Source organism: Leguminivora glycinivorella, chromosome 15, assembly GCF_023078275.1.
Source record: "Leguminivora glycinivorella isolate SPB_JAAS2020 chromosome 15, LegGlyc_1.1, whole genome shotgun sequence".
Taxonomy (NCBI): domain Eukaryota; kingdom Metazoa; phylum Arthropoda; class Insecta; order Lepidoptera; family Tortricidae; genus Leguminivora; species Leguminivora glycinivorella.
The window spans coordinates 10,387,382-10,404,137 of NC_062985.1; the positions used below are offsets into that span (position 1 = coordinate 10,387,382).

A 16,756-nucleotide genomic window follows, 5' to 3' on the forward strand; every position below is an offset into this window, starting at 1 on the left:
ATCAACAATATATTTGAATCAACAAGTCTATTTTATAAAAGCAACATGGCACATATTGTTTTAAACATATGTTTGGCTGATTCAATCAAATATCTTTAACAAGCTTGACCTTGTTGTCGAACAAATTCGACTTGTAAGTATCATCAATATTGTGATTTATTCCGTTTACTAAAATACTTTTGTTTCAAACGGATAAACCAATAGATCAACAAGTCGAACTTGTTAAATTCACAATGCATATTTCTCTCAGTGCGTGTATGCAGATTAGACATAAGTAGTTCGCGAATGAAGATTCATGCCTGTCGCAGAAATGACGATAGATGGGGCCAGTAGGCCTAGCATATGATTAGCACACGTTATTAATGACATAAGGACGGGTAGTCTATCTTGCGGCAATCATGTGCTAACCCTGCAGCTACTATTGCTACAGAGACCTCGACTTGGAAGCCGAGAAACTACGAGGCAGATGGTCGGACGACATCAAAAAGACGGCAGGGTCGACCTGCCACAAAACCACCACATACATAAGTATTTAATTCTACGGTAGACGCTAGACGCCAATTAAATATAAATAAATAATTATTGAGGACACCTTACACAGATCAACTTAGCCCCAAACTAAGCAAAGCTTGTATTATGGGTGCTAAGCGACGATATACATACTTAAATATATAAATACATACTTATATGTATAGAAAACATCCAAGACTCAGGAACAAATATCTGTGCTTACTCACAAATAAATGCCCTTACCGGGATTCGAACCCAGGACCGCGGCTTAGCAGGCAGGGTCACTACCGACTGAGCCAGATCGGTCGTCAAATATATGCTGAGAAGAGAGAGAATAGAGTTCTCGAATGAACGATTAAAATCAAGTGCCTATTTCACTTGATGTATGTCTTTTATTCATTTGTTCGGCGAGACTTCATTGTTCTTTACTTTAGCAGTTCGGAAAGTATCTATGCATTTACCTACTTGCTCATTCACTCAGAGAGTGACAAAGACAACACACTTAAACCTTCAATTCATACAATTTTATTTGAGTGATTCATATTGAATGCTATCATTGATTCAAATTCATCATTCCATTCAATATATAATCTTGAATGATACAGATGGATCTGTTGAGCTACTGAACTAGTAAACAAAAAGAGTGAAATAGGTACTTCACAGCATACGAAAAATACATAAATATCTCGCTCGCTTGTCTGATAAAGTCAGCACACCAATCAACATCAAGCGACGGTAATGTTCGGGTAAACAGCATTAGGCGAACAAAGCGAAACGAGACGACTGCGAGCGGCCGTCAATACCCGCGCTAAATACATTACTGGTTCGGCAAAAGCCTGTAAGCAGACGTTAGACTGCATAAGCACATTATAATAAAGAGTACTATCGTGCAGTAAGGCCACTCCCGCTCCCCGCTGAAAGTGCCGCCCACCCCCTCTCGGTTACCTCACAGTTAACGCCTGTCAAAAACGCGAACAATCGACCTATCATATTTCACTCATACAAGCATAATACGCGTTCACCTACACGAGCTTAGACTGTGTGCTAGGAACGCGCCTCTTTCATATATTTGATCGTCAGTGTCCGAGGTGTGGCATGAGTTTGTAATAAGACAAATTATACGTTATATCATTGATTCGAATATTAATAAAATCAAGGTAAATTAAGATCCTTTTTTTACTATATTTTATGGAGAAAACTGGACTTTAAAACGTCCTGGGTAAATATACAGTGCACCAAAGTTGACTATTGTATACAAAAGTATAATTAATAATTTTGGAATAACTCGTGTTCTTATTCGGAAAATAATGACAATCGCCGACGATCTTTGAATACCCATATATCTTGCAGGCATTAAAGGCCACAGTTTAGGCGCAACAACGCAATAAAACGTGTAACATACCAAACGAAAAATAAAACAGCAAACGAAGCTTGTTAGTAAAACAAAGCGCGGCGCGCGGCCGAGCGAGGCCTCATCCCGTGCCCACAAAACGTTTTGTATTTCGTCTGACCCCGTGTTTGAGCACTGGATGACAGCCACGTGTAATCAGCGGGCAGATTTAAAGCTGACTCGTTAAGACGCTACAGGAGCGAAATGCTAAAATGGAAAGAAGCCCCCCTTTCAATTTGGGAATTCTAGTTTAATATACTAGCGCAGCCATACTCAAAGTGTGCTCCGCGGAGCCCTAGGGCTCCGTAAAACCTCTCTGGGGGCTCCGTGTTAATTTTGGTTGACTGATATGCGATTTCAACTCTCTTCCACATAAAACCAAAGATTCACCAATTGTAAAAATAAAAACAGTCCATGTAATCGAAGTGATTAGATTTTACTATTATGATTTATGATTAAGACCTAATTAAAATAACAATTTTATTTTTAATTCCATTTAAGGGTTCCGTCAGATATTTTGCTTTCCAAAAGGGTTCCATGGGAAAATAAGTTTAAGAACCACTGACTAGTGTTATCAACAAGATTTATCGAAAAAAAAAATTGTCCATTAAGAACAACTCAGTTAAAAGATAATGCGAAAAAATCTTTCAAATCGAGGTTCCGCTATCGACTGCTTCCTCTTTCAAAACTTAATCAATCGTAACGACATTTGAGAATCTGAATAACAATGAAGTAATCTGTGTCGGACCGTTTAGTTTTTTGGCTAATTGTCACCAATTTTGAATACCACACCTTTTTTACGCCATAATCAATAACACCGTTTTTGGAAAATTTTGATGGGCTCTAGCGTCTTTAAAAATCAGAATATCAAAAAAATCAAAACGGTCCGACATAGATAAAAATTATAATAATCGGAGTTGAAAAATTCATTGCTCTATCTTCAAAAACCAGGGAGGAAATAGTCGAGAGCGTTTGTATGGAGAATTGACCCGTCCTGTATCGTCTTAAGCTCTGTACGCACGAACGAGGCAATAGGTAAGTAGTTAGACTACTGTGATATAATATTCTCTGTGCTAGTTGAGCACAAATCGCTGTCACACTAGTTGCTGACGATGACAGTTTTCAGTTTGTTGGTCCGCACTGAACGGGTTATATTCAAATTTGCGGACAATAGGTGGAATGATTATTTATTTGGGAATCCAATTAATGTTGAGTGACGTGAGGATTGTAGCAATTCAATTGTTGATATAAAACATAATTATAGTGCATGTTAGTGTTACAGTGATTGCATAACGACTAAATAAATGATATACAATATAATTATTAGATATTGCTGTTCTGCATGAGGTTGCTAATTTATTGTATCTGATAAATATGGCTATGGTTTTAATCATCTCTATTGCTTCTTTTGGACATTTAAAAAACCTATATAAATGATTTTTTAAGTGGTCACTACCTTCATATATGTCCGACATATCCGTCGTCCATATTTCGCGGGTTCGAACCCCGGCTCGTACCAATGAGTTCTTCAGAACATATCGTCACTACTTTTAAAAAATCTCGTATCTCACGTTGTTCCTCAAAGTTAAAACGCTGTAAGTCTATATGCATTCCATACATACTTACTACAATTTTCTTTTCATTGACAGACGAAGATACAAGTCTTTTTAAAAGTAGTGACGATATGTGCGAAATGTCATTTGATATTTGCCCATGCTTTTCGGTGAAGGAAAACATCGTGATGAAACCGGACTAATTCCAACAAGGCCTAGTTAGGTACCCTTCGTTTTGGAAGGTCAGATGGCAGTCGCTTTCGTAAAACTAGTAGGCACTACCTCTAGTTTACACACGTCAAACACACGTAGTTATTAGGCACGTCAAATCTTGGTATTAATTGTCAAAAAAGCGAACCCCAGGCTCCCATGAACCGTGGCAAATACCGGAATAACGCAAGGAGGATGATCCGTCGTCCATATTTATTCATTATCATCCTCGAGCCCTAGTTCTGATTTAGGTATACATGTTTATTGCGCAACAATGACAAATAACGCCGAGCAACGAACATTGCTCGGATACGCCAGTACTCCTGGTCCCCATGGGATACCAGAGGCTGATCATCGGGGACCCAAGGCGCGCTGATGCACGCATGATGAAGGTTGAGATTTGAGACTGAATGACGCCTTACACATGTAACATAAGCTCTTTCACCTTAGTAACCCTCTCAAGGAAGGGCCTGTGGAATAACTCCCCTGGTCTATCGACGGTCTTCCCATCGTCATCAGGGCCCAGGGTGCGCTGTAGATGTCTACGTGGTATGGGTTGAGACTGATCAAGCGCATCTTAAACATGTAACGTAATAAGAGTTTTGAATGATTCACGGTTATTTTCATTAGACTTATATTGACCGGGATATAGACCGTGATTACCTTTTTGATTTTTGTCGAGCTCCCGATATTTCGACGCAGTTGCATGCATCATGATCACGGAAAACTGACGAAGGCGGGTGGATGTTAAAGTTGTATAGACAGCGCGCGATCTACCCTCCTTCGCGCGCGTCGGCTGCGTTCACTTTCAGCGTTACCACTGGTCGCGTTCACACTCGATGGTCTGTCCAAACACACTATACTCACAGTGTCACTACGTTTGTTCAATTCTGACTTCACCGGTTTTTTACACAAACAAATCACTGGATTCCATACATTAGATAGTTTGAAGCCATCCTCACGATTGAAATTTTTTATATTTGTGAATCTCAATGGCTTCTCTTACCAATCTCGGTATGTAGTGGCGTTCCGTCGAAATTACCTTAGGACTATGCAACTCGATCCAATGGTTTGCACCCGACTCAATGAGATGTTGAGCAATAGCAGACTTGCGAGTATCGTTCTTTTTGACTGCAGCAATGTGTTCTTTAATTCTGCAGGCAATAGTGCGCTTGGTCTGCCCTATGTAAGAACTGCCACAACTGCACTCAACTTTGTACACACCAGGTTTTTCCAGAGGAAAATTGTCCTTAGGTGACCGCAAGAACTGTGCAATTTTCCTGTGTGGGGTGAAGATAGTTTTTACAGAGTAATTGTTTAGTATTTTAGAGATCTTATCTGTCACTCCCTTTACGTACGGCATAAACGCTGGTTGTCTCTCTACGCGATGAGTGAGGTGCTTGGGTTTTGCATCCCGTTTATTAACGTTAACTCGGTAACCATTTCTCCTCAGGACTCTCTGAACATGGTTCAACTCCTGTACAAGATGAGAGGAGTCACACAAAGCGTGTGCTCGATTGGTTAGTGATGTTACGACCGAGTTTAACTGTCTGGGATGATGGTGTGAGCTCGCATGCAAGTAACGATCTGTATGCGCCGGTTTCCTATAGACAGAGTGTCCCAGCATGCCCTCGGCTCCAACCTTCAAGCTCACATCAAGAAATGCAATACCCCTATCTTTTTCCATTTCCAATGTGAACGACATTGATCGATGCACGCTGTTCAGGTGTCGTAACAACAGATCAGCTTCCTCCTTGCTACCCTTTATTACGCAGAACACGTCATCCACGTACCTCTTCCAAATTTTAACGGGAACTGGGGGCGCAGCGAGGGCTTTGTGCTCAAAATGTTCCATCCAGATGGGCACAAAGCCCTCGCTGCGCCCAAAGCCCTCGCTGCGCCCCAACTGGTGCCACTGGACTGCCCATCGCTACTCCCTCTGCCTGTATGTAATATTGCCCGCGAAACAGAAAATAATTTGTAGTGAGGCAGTGTTCGAGAAGCTTCACGTATTCTAATGGGATGCCATTCTCCTGCATCATATTTCGTACTACCTCAATGCTGTCAGTTACAGGTACATTAGTGAACAGTGACTCTACGTCAAAACTGACCATCACTTCATCTGGTTCAATCCTAATGTCCTGTACAATCTCAATAAAATGGCGAGAGTCCTTCACATACGATTCCGTCCGCCCAACCAACTGTTGCAGCACCTTCGCGACGTGTTTTGCCAAATCGTACGTGGGTGAATCAATCTGACTTACAATGGGCCGTAAGGGAGAATTAACTTTGTGTATTTTCGGCAAACCATATATTTTAGGCGATAGAACATTTCTGGGTCGCAATAGAAACTTCACCGTATCCTCAGTTAATACCTGTTCACACTCCTTGACCAGTGTCAATGTGGCACGATTGTACCGGGCTGTAGGATCGTAATTTACCTTTTTATAGGTTGCTTCATCACTCAGCAGTCCATTTATCTTGCTCTCATAATCGCTGACATCTATAACTACTGTGGCATTGCCCTTGTCTGCCTTCAAGGTCAAAATGTCAGGATTAGACCACAGGTCGTTCAGAGCTTCCCATTCCTCTTTACTTATATTACTCCGAGGTAGTTTTGCGTGCCTCAGGACTACAGCAACATCTTGTCGCAATGCGTCAGCATCATGAGTTGGGATCTTATTACGCCTAATTACCTCTTCAGTACTTCCTATCACCTCTTCAAAAGGTATACGCTTCGGAGTAGGAGCAAAATTCAGACCCTTCTTTAATACATTAAGTGTAGGCTCTGTCAACTCAGCGCTGGATAAATTGATAACCGTTCGAGTTTCATTCGAGTTATCATAGTAGTCAGCGTTATCCAACTTGTGAGCGACTAACTTCTCAAATTTACGTTGATGTTTGCTGGCGCTTAATTCACGTGACCTCTGAGCGCTCATGAACGTAATTCGATCACATGTGTCGAAATCATCTTTTGACAACACACCACTACACTTAAGATGTAAGCAATAAGACTCACACTGCACTTTATCAAGTAGGTACCGACAATTACGAATAGTCCGTCTTAACAACTTTACACTCGCACTTTGCAGAATACTCGCGGAACCAGGAATGTCCGGGCGAGGTTTTATTCGCACACACACGGGTATTACTTTAGCGTCGCGACATTTTGTTAAAAACAAAAGTGATTCCCGCAAACACTCACACTTTTTCCGCGCGCGTTCTAGTTGTTTTGTAAGTTTTGCACATTCCGGCCCGTACCGGTTTACAATAAGAGTTTTGAATGATTCACGGTTATTTTCATTAGACTTATATTGACCGGGATATAGACCGTGATTACCTTTTTGATTTTTGTCGAGCTCCCGATATTTCGACGCAGTTGCATGCATCATGATCACGGAAAACTGACGAAGGCGGGTGGATGTTAAAGTTGTATAGACAGCGCGCGATCTACCCTCCTTCGCGCGCGTCGGCTGCGTTCACTTTCAGCGTTACCACTGGTCGCGTTCACACTCGATGGTCTGTCCAAACACACTATACTCACAGTGTCACTACGTTTGTTCAATTCTGACTTCACCGGTTTTTTACACAAACAAATCACTGGATTCCATACATTAGATAGTTTGAAGCCATCCTCACGATTGAAATTTTTATATTTGTGAATCTCAATGGCTTCTCTTACCAATCTCGGTATGTAGTGGCGTTCCGTCGAAATTACCTTAGGACTATGCAACTCGATCCAATGGTTTGCACCCGACTCAATGAGATGTTGAGCAATAGCAGACTTGCGAGTATCGTTCTTTTTGACTGCAGCAATGTGTTCTTTAATTCTGCAGGCAATAGTGCGCTTGGTCTGCCCTATGTAAGAACTGCCACAACTGCACTCAACTTTGTACACACCAGGTTTTTCCAGAGGAAAATTGTCCTTAGGTGACCGCAAGAACTGTGCAATTTTCCTGTGTGGGGTGAAGATAGTTTTTACAGAGTAATTGTTTAGTATTTTAGAGATCTTATCTGTCACTCCCTTTACGTACGGCATAAACGCTGGTTGTCTCTCTACGCGATGAGTGAGGTGCTTGGGTTTTGCATCCCGTTTATTAACGTTAACTCGGTAACCATTTCTCCTCAGGACTCTCTGAACATGGTTCAACTCCTGTACAAGATGAGAGGAGTCACACAAAGCGTGTGCTCGATTGGTTAGTGATGTTACGACCGAGTTTAACTGTCTGGGATGATGGTGTGAGCTCGCATGCAAGTAACGATCTGTATGCGCCGGTTTCCTATAGACAGAGTGTCCCAGCATGCCCTCGGCTCCAACCTTCAAGCTCACATCAAGAAATGCAATACCCCTATCTTTTTCCATTTCCAATGTGAATCATGATGCATGCAACTGCGTCGAAATATCGGGAGCTCGACAAAAATCAAAAAGGTAATCACGGTCTATATCCCGGTCAATATAAGTCTCATGTAACGTAAGTTGTCTCACCTTAGTAACCCCCTCAAGGAAGGCCCTGTGGGCTAACTCCCCCGGTCCATCGACGGTCTTCCCATCATCATCAGGGCCCCAGGACGCGCTGTAGATGTCCACATGCTGTGGGTTTAGGCTGAGCGAGCGTGCTTCTACCGCGTCCGTCACGTCCCCGTCTAGCATCCGCACACCTAAAAAAAAAGAATTATTCAGTCAACATATTTTGTTCGCTGTCTATTATAACAGGTATCGGTGGAGCGACATGGTGGAGGCTGATTTGTGCTATGGCACTGGTCCCACCGCGAGCTACTAAGCTAAGCTAAGAGACACGGCGATGTTTATAGTTACTCGCCCAGCGGTGAGCTGTCAATATCGCCGTGTCTCTTTTATTTGCACGGGAGTGATTGTCTTTTGTTCGTTTTTATAGCCGATAGCTCATAGTTTACTAGCTTGCGGGAGACCACTGCCTAAATCCAAGTCCACAATTGGTGAGAGGTAGCGCAGGACCGAGAAAAGAGGCGCTGTCTTATATGGGAGGCTAATTCTCATTTTGGGGCACTGAGCCAACGGAGTAAGTAAGTCTATTACAACATGTGAGAGTCAGAGGTCATTGTTGAAACCAGCGCTTTAAGACATAATGCAGTAACAAACAAAAATTCTCGTAATACAAATGTAGCTAAAATATTTCGGAACGTTAACAACGGAACTATAACCATTTTGTTGGTCGAGGAATGGTTGGAAATAAATATAAAAATGCACACAGTTAGGGTCAAATTACACGATACGAGAACTCGCAAACGAGTTTTATTACATTGCGGTATTTGATGGCTGTGCAAAATAGTATGTAACCTCAACAGCCCGCAATGTGACTGAAATCGCATGCAAGTTCGCACGCCATCTAAATCAGGCCTTAGTCACTAATACATATATAAAATTCGCTAAAGTCGATCAATCGTATCATAAATACTCTTAACTGCTACTAAGGCAAAAATTTCGTATAAAGGAGGTACTAAATGGCAGCCATAAAATTGGAAACGACGATTGTGTAGACGAAAGTTTACCGAATAGGTCATCCCTAATCGAATGTGATATTTTTTTTTATAAGGTTGTACATGTTAATACAATTGTTAGTGCTGATAATGATAACATAAAATATACCAAAATCACGAAAATGTTGCCTCTGTCACTTCAATTAGGTAAGCTCCTTCGAAAAACGTATATTTTGAAGATTTCCTAATGTGATATTTATTTGATTTCTCCGTAAATATATAAAGCATCAGAAAACAAAAAAAAAATGTGATTTCGATGTTGCATCAAAAATACTTCCTAAATACCTAGCGACCGATTTATAATTAACACTTTCGCTACCAAGAACCCGACTGTCGGGCACACCGCTCGTAGAAGCGTAGCCGATTACATGGGTTTCCCCGTATGTAGCGAAAATGTCGTAGCGCCGCGTAGAGCCCGGTTTCGAAAGTGTTAAAAAAAAACCCCCTGACGGCGACATAGTGGACTGATTTTCATGAAATATGGCTTAAAACACTCCTGACTAAATTAGCATTCAAAACAAAAACTGAATCTGAATCGGTTTATCTGTTTGGAAGCTACGATGCCACGGACAGACAAACACGCAAAACAGACAGACAGACAAACAAACAAACAAACAGGCAGACAGACAGACAGACAAATAAACAAACAAACAGGCAGACAGACAGAATACGTCAACCTTATAACACCCCGTCGTTTTTGCGTCGAGGTAACCCAGGTAAAAGAAGAACAACAACATGTGGACATGTCAACTTGTTGCTACGATAGCACGTGCTACAAACGACAAATGTAAGAAATTCGTAGCATTCGTAGTCGTAGCCACCACGTGTAGCACTTCAAGTTCGTAGCACCAATGTACATTCACCCCCAGTGCGTCGGATCTTCATTCTTCACGGTATTCAAATATAGTTGAGTTTTTGCTACACTACGTAAACTTAAGAGGCAATAGGAGCGAAAATACTAAAATGGCAAGGAGCGGCCTTTCAATTTGGGAATTTTAGTTAAATATACTCGTGTTACTGACTAGATTGATTTATTTCAGTTAATTTTTAAGTATGATAATTATAATTTAGGTTTTTAATTTAATTAATTTAATGTATTGTAATTTTAATTTTAATGATATAATCACTCAAAGGTTGACTGGAAGAGATCCCTTATAGGGATAAGTTCGCCTTTGTACACCATAACTATACTGTATTTCTATGTCCTAACTTGTCTTATGTACAATAAAGTGTTTACATACATACATACATATATAATTATGATTCTATGTTGATAGCAGAATAAATAATATGATAGAAAAAAGAATAGTGCTTTAAGGACGACTCGGGTAAAAGATATCGCGAAAAAATCTTTAACATCGAGGTTCCGCTCTCGACTGTTTCCTCCTCCAAAACTTAACGTAGCTAACGTAACTTATAGTCAAGAGCGTATGTATGAAGAATTGACCGCTCCTGTTGCGTCTTAAGAAGTCAGTTGAACTATTCTAGTTTAAAACTTGAAACATAAATCTAGGAACTTTCGGGGACAAATGGCACGTCTAATTCGGCGATACCCAGTATGTGGCAAAACTGCATCGCCTTCGAACTAGTAATTGAATTGAAAATTTTAGCTATTCGCGAGGGCGGCATTCGGTTTCGGTCGGACGGCGGCGAAGTTTACCACGGGGGTGGATTCCTGCTGTTTAAATATCGCATGCGAGTGAATGACTACGATGAACCAGTAAAGACACTGGCTGGAGGAGTATTAACCATTAACCATAGAGGAATAAGTAAGGGAAGAGTTGTAACTCCATAAAGATAAAGATAAAAGATAAAGATAAAAATTCATTTATTCAAGTAGGATCAAATAGACCGCTTTTGCATCGTCAATATCTACATTATATCTCAAACATGCACAATTACAATACAGAATATTTATTTATTTTTTTTTTTTTTTATTTATTTTCTTTATTGGAGAAACAACAGAAGTAAGCACAAACAAAATTACATTAGATACAATATACACAGTTCAAGAGATGTGCACCTACCTCCTAAGACGCTCTCACTGAGAATTATATTATATTATAATTATATTATATAAGGAAATATGTCAAACAGGAATTGAATTACTGAACAGGTACTAAACTAACATACATCAGTAAATGCTGGTTATTTGTATAGGCATAATTAAGTGACATCTAGCGACAATCACATAATGTAAATTTATCTATTTCCGCTACCTTAAGGTTGTCTGGAAGAAATCGCTCTTTAGCGATAAGACCGCCTGTTGTTTACCTTTGTTCGTGTTGCTTCCTTGTTTGTATTGTTGTATTTTATCAAGGTGAGCAATAAAGAGTATTTGTATTGTATTGTATTGTAATCACGCGTCAACTAGCGTAAATTATCAGTACTGATACTTGTCAATAGATGTCGCGACGAACGAAAAGTCTAATGCTCACCAATTTTTAGCTAATATTATAATAGTATTAATCAGTACCTATTTAGTTTTCAATTCCTTCTGCTTGTAATTTATAAGTTGTAAACGAAACAATAAATTTTGCGTACTGGCAATTAAATATTACGTAAAAAGAAAGTGGCATTTTTTATGTTTTCGTTGATTTCAACTTACAAAAATTGATGCCTGAAAGCTGCAATCTGCGAATAAAGACGGACGACTCAGTGGATTTTACTGAGTTCATTTGACACGTTTCGTTTGCTTGATCTATGGTATATCTGCGGTATATTTTGCTTGATCTATGGTATATCTGCGGGCCTAATCTTACTCTTCTCTAAAGGAAATCTAAATTCGCCCGCGCTCGCGCAGTCAATAGCAACACACGACCATCTGGCAACTTGGTGCAGTCGCTTGGCTCGCAAGCAACTACCAAATTATGCCCCGTATGGTTTTATTAAACTTTACATGTACTGTTGTGACCTATTTGCTGTTCAATTTATTAGTTTTAAAATTAATTCTGCAAGAGCGGACTAGACTAATCCTGACCGGAATCACACGTCAGACAAAAGCGATCAAATACTATAAGATATAAAAAAAACGTGTTCATACGTACACAGTCTAAGCTCGTGTAGGCGAACGCGTACTTTAAGGGGAACAAGAAATAGTACTACTATTTAAAATTGTTTAACTTTTATGTTTCATTTATTTTAATATTAGGTATTCCTTTTAGCTAAAAATTATAAATTGTATTGGTGTACAACTGTCCGTGTTGCCTGAAATAAAACTTTATTTATTTATTTTATTTTACAAATGGGAAAGTGGGTGTGTCTGTTTGTTTGTCCGTCTTTCACGGCAAAACGGAGCCACGAGGTGACGCGATTTTTTAAGTGGACATAGTTAGTTGAAGGGATGGAAAGTGACATAGGCTACTTTTTGTCTCTTTCTGACTCGAGCGAAGCCGCGAGCAAAAGGTAGTACTACTACAATTAACATCAAGTTTTCATTTTTAATCACAAAGCTGAAATTCGCAGTGGAATTAAAATATGAAATGGGAAACTTTTCGTTTCAAAATTATTTTGATCCTGTGTTAAAATAGTTGCAAATACTTAATAAATTACATTTTATTTCGTAGAAAAATACATTCAATTAAAAATGTGTTTTTGTAATAATATAACTTAATAACTTCAAACTCCCCTTCAGAAATATAGGTACAGCTGCAACCGCTAAATATTACATTCAAACAATATTAAGTGATCGACCTATAGTCAGGCCTACGTCACTCGCTCGCGGTCGCGCGTTAATTACCTACCTGCTAGCAGTTGCCTCGAGGTAACAAGTGGCCGAGAGGCGCCACGCGGCCGCCTGTGTAGTCGCGTGGCACGTACCTACTATTCTTCTCAGTTTTACGTAGTAACTTATTAGTATTTGTCGTTTTGCGGACAACTGAAGGATCTGTTAGGTTAGTAACGTATTAATAATCCGTGACCCAGTTCGCAAAATGTACATTTATTTACGTGAATTGCCTTCAGTCCCAATAGCAATAGCTCCACTTGAGCGCTCTCTATCAATCATTCCGTACATAAGTAAAATCTACACGTACTTCAAACGTGCGCTTCGACTGACAAGCCAATTCGGAAATACTCTGATAAAGATATTTCTATTGTGTCACAAGGGAGCAAAATGATATATGTACAATTTTTTTCAAAGTGGTCCACCCCACTTTTTTTGTAACATGGGTATTTTTTACGCGATTAATACTCAGAATCGCGAGGACTTTCGATCCTGATAGGAGAAAAAAAATGTCCCAAGATTGCCATACATTTTTTCCATTCCGTTACCGCCATACAAAATGTATGAAAAAATGGTAACGGAACGGGAAAAAACCTTGGGACACTTTTTCTCCTATTAGAATTGATAGAGCTCGCGATTCTGAGTGGAAACCACATAAAAATTTCCAAATAAAAAAAAAAGTGGGGGGGATAACTTTGAAAAAAATGGCCCATTTACGACGAGGGCGATTATTGAATGATTCCTGAGGAGCATTCCAATTTCCAAGTGTTAGCTGCAGATAAAATACAAATTTGTATGCAAGGGGACCTATTTTTCTTTGCAGCAGACTGTAGATTACGATACAAGTGCGGAAAAAAGGAAGTTCGAAACGAGTGGCGATAAATTAAAACACGACCGAAGGTGAAGAAGCTGAAGTTTCGACCTGACAAACAAAAAATGACCCACTTCTCGCACTAGTGCGATAAAAAAGCCCCTTTAAGGATTGGGTATTAACTTTTTAGCGTGTTTTTACTTGTAATTATTCTTACAAAGGTCAAAGGCCATTCCCAATTGGCACGATCGAATCTCACGTTTGAAAAAAGATGATTCAAATACAAATAATACTGATTAATTTTTATTAAGCGGAAACGTCCGCTAACGAAAAGAAAAGCATGGAAAGATTTGCGACGGCGTGGCTTCCGTAGCTCAATTGGTTAAGAGCATTGCACGGATTGCAAAAAGGATGCGGGTTCAAGTCCCGCCGGAAGCGTAAATTTTTCCATTTTTTCCTTTAATATAAAAAATAATACTGATGTCAATTTTCGAATCGGCCTGCCTGAGCGCTTACTTATCTCCCTAGTAGCCAAAGCTACTCTTTGCTCCTTACTATTTTTAAGAACCAGTCTATTTCTTTAGCGGATTTATTTTGTGGGATAGAATGTAATTTGAAATGGACGTTTTTGCCGAGATGAGACGAATGGGAGCGAATGATGAATGAATGAAATTACACAATAAGTAAAAAAAACGTTATGTATGGAAAAAATTAAAAGAATTCAGCTTTAATCTTGACACGCTATGTTTTGTCGTGTTTGTAATAAGGCGTTATTTACCTGTGTGTGTACTTTACTTCGACTAAGGTATTGGCGTCTAAGATTGCCCCATTGGTTTTTAAGTTTTCCTATATGCTGTGCTTTAATTATGTATTTATCGAATGTGTCCATGTTTGTTAATTGTTACTCAAAGACAAAACTGCAAGTTTATGTAAAAATGAACAAAAATAAGAATGACGATGGGCGCCGGTACCTTATCACAAATATTTTTTTGAGTGGCATACAGATTTTCAAGTTGTTCAAATTTTGATTTTAATCTAATTCAATTGTCAACGGTTGACACCCCAAACTATATTTATCTGATTACCCATTCATTATTATAACTAAGTATTATTTATTCCTGCTATTATTATAGTTAGTTACCTGTATTACAAGTTGTAATGTGTTAAAATCGGGAACGTATCAAGTACTGACTCTAAATAACAATCAAAATGGGCAAATTTGTATGGAAATTGCCATTATAACCCGTTCATTTTCACTGCTCTTGGGTTCACGCGTTATTAATGCAAGCTTAATTTAGCAGATTAATAATGTCGCCGTTGATGAAGAAAATTTACGACGCTTTTCCGATAAAATGACAGCTGATTGATTTATTTTCGGTTAAAAATGTTAAATAAAGTGTTGAAATTTATTAATTACCGGGCATCGCTTGTAAATGTGTATATTCGCGTTAATGATGTGCTGTACGGAGAAATTTATCTGGTTTCAGATAAAAAGGTTATCATGTACTTGAAACATAAGGACCCTGGTAGAGTTTATCACATTCAAAATCATATGTAGCTACAAAACGATCATAAAATTTCCGTGCTTGTTTACGCCTTTTCACAGAAAAACTGTCAATTTTGTAAACGGTAAACAATAGTCGACCGTAGCGGTCGTGGATTACGCAATAAAATAAATGTAACTTTATGGCTATACAATAAATGACCGTGTACGGGTCCTACTTGCGAACCTAACTGTTGCTTATTTACCTGAATGTTTAATTTATTTATTACTAAATTATTCTATGTTTATAATCTAAAAATATTGTAGTGGACGTGCTTTAAGGTTAAATAACTTTTACTTAAAATTCAGAATAAATAATAGTAATGCGATCTCATCGCGTTCCGTGGCGGTTCAAATCGATTATGTACCGCGACTGTATGTTAACAGTGGGACACAACAGTGTATATCTGCTAGTGTGAGAAAATAATGTTATATGTAGTAGGTACATACCTCCAACGCTAGCGCCGAAAGCGACACCAACCGCGCATAGCGAGTTGTTAGCAGTGGCGGCCACTTCACCCGCGCACCGCGTCCCGTGGCGGTTCGAGTCGATCATATCGTACCGCGGCTGCGGGTCCGGGTCGTGAGAGTTCACGTCGTATGATGCCATCCGGTCCTGTGAAAAAATTCTTACGTGAAACATTGGTCAGAAAAAACCTGGCAAATAAAAGCAAAACTTACAACATTATGACACAATTATTCTAGCTACGTTCAAATGACCGCACTAGATTTTTTTTTGTTAACCTACTTTAATATCCCCCTGCAATGGCCCTGCCCCGTTCCACTTATTACATAGTCAGGTATTGATTTAGAAAAATATTACACATAAAAAGTAAAAAAGTACATGATAAATTATTTTAAATACCCACAAGAGTTTGTAGCGGGAATGCTAAGAAAGAAATTACTTGTTAAGATATAAGTTTTTATAAGTCCTTACATGTCCATTTTGTGCTGTGTTGGTAAATAAATATCTTTTCTTTATTTTTTTTTATATAACTTTTTTGTACGACACCTAAATTGAACAAACCTCTTTAAGATCTCAGATTTATTCAAGTGAAAAAGTTTGAAACATGACAAAGTTTTGCCAGCACTTAAATGCTGAATAAAAACAAGAAATGCATAAGTACCGCAATCTACTCAAAACCAATAACAGTTGTTTCTTTTTGATAATTTTTTTCTATAGAAAATGCCTCATTGTCATTGCTCTCGTGTTTATTTTTTATTTATTTTGATACGCGTTGGCGCCAGTGTTTTACTGTGTCTAGACTGCCGGATGCCAAATGGAATGAGAATCGTATAATCCCCGCTAGTATTTGATTGTCAATTAGGATTTTCTGACACAGACTTTTTTTGATAAAACTTTAGGCATTTTCGCTCAAGAATCTCGACTGGGGGGCAAATATAACTGGACCATTTTTTCCATGTTTTACAATGTTTGCATTATTAAATAGAGTGTCCACCGGTTATATATGGTAGGCGTGTTCAGTGGATACATGTA

General features: G+C 39.1%; 1 protein-coding gene across 3 annotated transcripts in view; it reads right to left on the bottom strand.

Moving 5' to 3' along the window:
• Window positions 1–16,756, bottom strand: part of LOC125234244 (furin-like protease 1) — a 529,066-nt gene that overhangs the window by 53,968 nt on the left and 458,342 nt on the right. For all 3 annotated transcript variants that reach the window (XM_048140451.1, XM_048140452.1, XM_048140450.1), the window contains exons 6-7: window positions 15,709–15,874; window positions 8,150–8,322 (exon numbers count right to left, since the gene is read on the bottom strand). In XM_048140451.1, the coding sequence (XP_047996408.1) occupies window positions 8,150–8,322; window positions 15,709–15,874 (339 nt within the window). The remainder of the gene's footprint in view (window positions 1–8,149; window positions 8,323–15,708; window positions 15,875–16,756) is intronic.